Source organism: Trifolium pratense, linkage group LG1, assembly GCF_020283565.1.
Source record: "Trifolium pratense cultivar HEN17-A07 linkage group LG1, ARS_RC_1.1, whole genome shotgun sequence".
Classification (NCBI taxonomy): domain Eukaryota; kingdom Viridiplantae; phylum Streptophyta; class Magnoliopsida; order Fabales; family Fabaceae; genus Trifolium; species Trifolium pratense.
The window spans coordinates 51,669,765-51,675,227 of record NC_060059.1 but is presented as its reverse complement, the minus strand read 5'-3'; the positions used below and the strand labels follow the sequence as shown (position 1 = coordinate 51,675,227).

At 33.5% G+C, this 5,463-nt stretch overlaps 2 protein-coding genes across 2 annotated transcripts; both read left to right on the top strand.

Annotated features, from left to right (window-relative positions):
- The first annotated feature begins 1,019 nt into the window (after positions 1-1,019).
- Positions 1,020-4,215, top strand: LOC123896097 (replication factor A protein 1-like). The gene is made up of 10 exons (XM_045946539.1): positions 1,020-1,455; positions 1,543-1,642; positions 1,750-1,871; positions 2,004-2,088; positions 2,203-2,338; positions 2,434-2,588; positions 2,681-2,801; positions 2,885-3,091; positions 3,186-3,263; positions 3,431-4,215. Exons 1-10 carry the CDS (start codon positions 1,020-1,022, stop codon positions 3,926-3,928), a joined length of 1,938 nt encoding a protein of 645 aa, XP_045802495.1. The 3' UTR covers positions 3,929-4,215.
- A 238-nt stretch (positions 4,216-4,453) lies between these two features.
- On the top strand, positions 4,454-5,463 carry LOC123884423. The gene is made up of 3 exons (XM_045933516.1): positions 4,454-4,555; positions 4,650-5,006; positions 5,098-5,463. The coding sequence occupies exons 1-3, from the start codon at positions 4,466-4,468 to the stop codon at positions 5,353-5,355; spliced, it is 705 nt and encodes a 234-aa protein (XP_045789472.1). The 5' UTR covers positions 4,454-4,465; the 3' UTR covers positions 5,356-5,463.

Below are 5,463 nucleotides of genomic sequence, written 5' to 3'. Positions count from 1 at the left end.
ACTTAGAAGATCACAATTTTATAGGGATTAAAAGTATATTTAATTCTAGACTAAAAAATAATTTACCTATTTTTGTTTTATTGCATTATTAAGATTTTTTTACACTTATTTAAGATGTTGCTGAGTGACTGGACAATGATCATATGTATCTCTACAACTACACAAGTGCAAATCATCTATAGGCAAAAAAAAACAGGTGTCAAGCTCTAAGGTTGTCCACATAGGATCTTAGATTTCATGTTTAGACAAAAAATTATCCTAATTTAGGCAATGTTTTCAAAATTGTTGATGGAGGGAAAAAAGTGTGAAGAAATGCTCAATGGGCCAGAAAACAAGTGCCGAAAATGCAAGGCCCATTGCATTTCAGCCCAAAACGAACGGAAGAAAAATAGCTGGCAGGAGTATAGCTGATACGTCGCATTCACTCGTCTGTGTTGTTTCCCACTTTTGGTTAACAAGATTGAAAAAATTTAATCAAAAACAAAAGTAAAATCCAAATCGATGCAAGCTCATGCTGTCCTTGGTCCTCATTCGTTTGAATTCAAACCAAGAATCCTTCCACCTCATTCAAACATAAACCAATTTTGGCTCTCAAGTTTGTCCCCTTTTCATCTACCCTTTCTCCGATGCTCAAAACTTGCCATATCCGTGCTTCATCAAAAAACCCTAATGCAGATTTCGACTCAAATCTCTATGGAAAGCAATTTTCCCTCCAATGTGTTGATTTCAAGCCACAACCCTAAGGTAATTACGAAATTCAAATCCCCCGCCTTCAATATGTTGTGGGTTTTAATATTTGTTTATATTTTTAGGGTTTCTGTGTTCTTGCTATTTAAATGGATGTTTGTTCATTGTTGAAATCACACCGCAACCAATATATGTGCCTCCATCTGTTTTTTAAACATTTTTAATCTACAATTATTTGCTTTTATAAACTTTCATTTATTTTTTATAACCCTTTTACAAAAAAAAAAAAATATTCTTTCTTAAAATTCTGCACTGTCTTCCCTCTTTTTGAAATGGCTTTGACTGTTGATAATCGTAATATGTTTTCAAACATTGATGAAATCAACTCTGATAGGGCAACTTGGAATTTTCAGGCTAAGGTCATAAGACTTTGGCAAGTGAATGATTTTAATCGAGTTAATGTTCCTTTTTCTATTGAAATGGTGTTAATGGATTCAGATGGTGCTAAGATTCATGCCACTATTAAAAAAACTCTGATTTACAAATTTAAACATGAGTTAATCGAGGGAAAAGTTTATTCTTTTGAAAATCTTGGTGTGGCAGCTAATACTGGAGCTTATAGGACAACACATCATCCCTACAAACTGAACTTTCAGTTTGGCTCATTGGTTCAGAGGCTGTCCAACTGTGATATTTTGAAGTCTCCATTTACCTTTGTTCCGATTGCTGATATTTTGGGGGGTTGTTATGACACTGATTTTTTACTTGGTCAGTTTCATTCTATACATTTTAATTCAGGTTTTGATGTGTTTATTAAGCTATTAACACTACACTTTTTTAAATACTTGATGTCAGATGTTATTGGTTTCTTGACTGAGATTGGGCAAGAACGTGAGATCACTAATCAGAATGGTAGTACAACGAAGCTGAATGTCATTGCATTGGAAGCTGATGGGTATGATGTTACCTTAGGATTCACTTTCATAAACTGTAGTGGCAATGTGTCTATATCATTTATTTAATTAGGTTTTTATTTAATGGATTTTGGTTTTTTTTCATTAGGCATAAGCTTCAATGTACACTTTTTGGTCCATATGTTGATGAACTTAATACCTTTGTTGGAGCTGGTGATCTAACCAATGCTGTGGTTATTGTTCAGCTTGCTAAGGCTAAGATCTTCCAAGGTCATAATAAACATTAACTTTATTTATATCACTTATTTATTTTGTAACTAATAAGAATAATACTTTTGTTTTCTAAATATATATATATGTTGTTTCTTCTTAAATCTGAAGTTATTGATTGGGAAATTGTAGACAAGATACATATCCAGAATTGCATGAATTGTTCTGTTTTGATATTTAACCCAACTTGTGACGAAAGTGTAGCCTTAAGGGCAAGGTGTGTCCTCAACTTCGCAATGCTTTGTTATCTTTGATTTTTTGTTAATTTTTTATAATCTTATGATTTATAATGGCTGTGGTGACTTGGGTTTTTGTTTATGTTGTTTATTAGTCTCAATGGTTCTGATGAGAATCCGTCTCCATTGACCTTTACTCAAGTTAGCACAGAGTCAAGTGTTCAACCACTTGATGAGTTTCTGCACATTACTCCAAGGATTACCTTGCAAGGTCTCAAGGATGCTACAACTGTAAGCATTTAGACAAACTTAACATGCAATCAAGTTGTTTATTAACTATATTTAGTTTGTTTATAAACCTCTGCTTCTGATTTGTTGTTGTAAAGGAATCATCACATGTTGTTGCTGCAACTGTTAAGAGGACTTTAAATCCCAATAGTTATTGGTATACATCATGTTTGTGCGGCAAGGCTGTTGTGCCGGATTCAAAGATGTGGTATTGTGAAAAGTGTAACAGGCATGTTTCAAAGGTTGTTCCTAGGTAAGGAAATAAATATGGCGAATTTGTTTGCTTGATTCAATTATATTATTTAATGTTTATCTTATAATACTTACTGTTCGATTATTACACAGGTTTTGTGTCAAAGTCAGAGTCATGGATGATACTGATTCTGCCATTTTTGTGATCTTTGACAAGGAAGCAAGTTCCATATTCAATATGTCTTGTGCTGATATGGTTCGAAATGGAGAAAATGTTAGTTTCAATTTTTATTATTATTGTTTAAATATTAATTTCTTTTTGGATAATTTAATCAACGTCATAATTTTATTATGTAGGATGTTGGTGAAAGAATTGTTCCACCTGAAATTGATGAGACACTGATTGATCAAACTTGGCTTTTTAAAGTTGAAGCTAAACCTTTTCAGAATCCTAGGTTTGAGCAATCTTTCCGTGTAAGAAAGATTTGTACCGATGAGGGTATAATTAAGCAATTTAAGGACAAGTGGGATAATGAGGATGCTGTGTATCTTAAAAATACAAATGTATGCATTTATCCTATTGTCCTATTTTAAACTTTTATTTCTCTAATGCGTCTACAATAGACATGTAATAATTTTTTCATTTCCACTTTTGTAGGAGGGTGGATCTTTGAGTACTTTGCTGGCAAAGGGGAAAGATGATTATGTAGTTGGGTCGTCAAACGTCCTTTCTGAGGTAAAATAGTGTAGTTAATAATATACAATACGTATGGTTCCAGTCATTGATCACATTAATTAAGATTATTTTAATTGATTTACTTACTTAGGATTAATATGTTATAGTTCTATATTTTGATATTGATTAGCTTTGATTACGTTGATAACATATGGCGTCTATATTAGGAGTTTGAAAACTTTAGTGGAGATTCTGACAAGTCAAAAGGTTTGATTGTTGAGCGGTCAACTGTTGACGTATCACAAGATTTGATGATGAAATTTTCATCAGCTGTTGTTAATCTTGGCGATGATTTTGATAATACTCCTCTTTGTATTAAGCCAAATACATCCTCTAAGGTGAAACATATTTCATCTGCTGCTGTTGTCAACCCGAATACCGTTGTTGATGGTGTGAAGCCAATTCAACCTGATGATAATGCAAAGCCAATCAACTCTGCTGGATCTGTGAATCGAATCAACTCTGCTGGAGCTGCGAAGTCTCAACAATCTGCTGCTGTTGTTGATGATTTGAGCCAGACAGCTTCAGCCTCTGTTAGGCCATCTGGACAGCGAAAGAAAATTGTTCCTAAGAGAGTGTCCCCTCAACATGAAGATCGAGATGTTGAAGATGAAAATGCTCCTATCAAGTTGTTGAAAAGGGCGGTGAAGATTGAGAAGATTTAAGCCTCATATGAAGGTGTCAGAATTAGTAAAATGATGTATTAGTAATATTTATGTAATAAATTTTGATGGCCCAGTGGCAGTGGACCTTTAATTAGGACTATGTTTAAGTTGCATTTTGATAGATTAGTATCTTGCTTAAGTATTGTTGTTTAGTGGCCTAATGGCAGGGTGCCTTTAAGTATGGTTTTTAATTAGGGGAGTGAATTTGTAATCAGTTCCAAGTGCTGCAGTCATTTGGTGGTTTCAATTTTAACTATAATGCTACTTTATCTTAATTTTAATATATATTTGTTTTAATTTACCTATGCAGTATTATATTTATATTATTATTTTTTACTGCAAGCCACTATTGGATAGTTATTGCATGGGTAAGTAGTTTGGTAGCACATTCATTAGAAACAACTTCCAACATTAAATTGGCTGGACCAACCTTCAACTACTCATAGTGTAAGTGGACTAACACACTCATCTATATATCAAATTGATTTCATTTCAATATATCCTACATTGTTTTGCACTGACTTTAGCATATCATACATGGCTGCAAGTTCTTATGCAGATAGCACTACAAGTCTTGGTGGCAGGTTGCAAAAATGCATTTTCACCACAATACATGTCAAAGATGATGTAAGTTCTATGTTTTCTTAGTTTTTTATTTTTCTTTCATTATCTAAGCACATTTATACGAAATTATCAGAACTTTAATCTTTCATTGTTGCAGCCATTTGGTGAGATTGATCCTGTGTTTGTTCATAAGTACTCCGATGAGTTGCATCAACAATGGAAAGTTTATGCGGGCAACCACTTACATTTGCTATCTTGGAATCAATCTCTTCGAAAACCTCTAATAACAGATGGATGGACAGAACTTCGTGAACACTTTCAGTTGCAGTTCCAATATCATGAGATTAATATGGTGTATTACGGTGATAGTATGTTCCAACTGGTGCTTCCTTTGACAGGACCAATTCCAACTAATGAATTTCCTTCATTTCACTCCCTGTCTACTAAACTCAGTGAACCATTAACATTTGAGATTCTTTTATCAAATAACTCAATTGGATCAAGAGACAAATTAGTTAAGTATTTTCCTGTTATTAAACTTCTTTATTTATACTGTTACACATTAATACTTATGCGTGTTGCTTACCTTCAACCATATTTGACAGGTTTTCAACAAGTGGTTAGGTGACTATATCACTTCTTTTCATAATTATCTGGTTCTTGAAGGTCCGGTCGCTGAACCTCATTTGGTCGAAATTATTCAAAGGCAAGGGGGAAATGGAATTCGAGAATTGGAGTATCTACAATGGCATAAATTCAACATGGATAATTACTTCTCAGCTGGAGATCTTCTCAAGTTTACTTTTTTTGATATCAAAAATAGCAACAGAGTTGATGTTGATGTAGATAGAGTTGTTAGGTAATCCAACAATCAACATATCTTATAACAGTTTGTCAATGGTTTATCTTATCCTATGATAATGACTACTCCACCTGTAGTGGGTTTGCCTAAAAACAGTTGTTATATAATA

What these genes read in the sequence shown, in the direction of transcription:
- LOC123896097 (XM_045946539.1), top strand. Translation starts at nt 1,020, where the DNA reads ATGGCTTTGACTGTTGATAATCGTAATATGTTTTCAAACATTGATGAA. An exon ending in GTCTCAAGGATGCTACAACT is followed by an intron (nt 2,339 to 2,433) that starts GTAAGCATTTAG and finishes GTTGTTGTAAAG; the next exon opens with GAATCATCACATGTTGTTGC. An exon ending in GTTTCAAAGGTTGTTCCTAG is followed by an intron (nt 2,589 to 2,680) that starts GTAAGGAAATAA and finishes ATTATTACACAG; the next exon opens with GTTTTGTGTCAAAGTCAGAG.
- LOC123884423 (XM_045933516.1), top strand. Translation starts at nt 4,466, where the DNA reads ATGGCTGCAAGTTCTTATGCAGATAGCACTACAAGTCTTGGTGGCAGG. An exon ending in CAATACATGTCAAAGATGAT is followed by an intron (nt 4,556 to 4,649) that starts GTAAGTTCTATG and finishes TCATTGTTGCAG; the next exon opens with CCATTTGGTGAGATTGATCC. An exon ending in TTGGATCAAGAGACAAATTA is followed by an intron (nt 5,007 to 5,097) that starts GTTAAGTATTTT and finishes CATATTTGACAG; the next exon opens with GTTTTCAACAAGTGGTTAGG.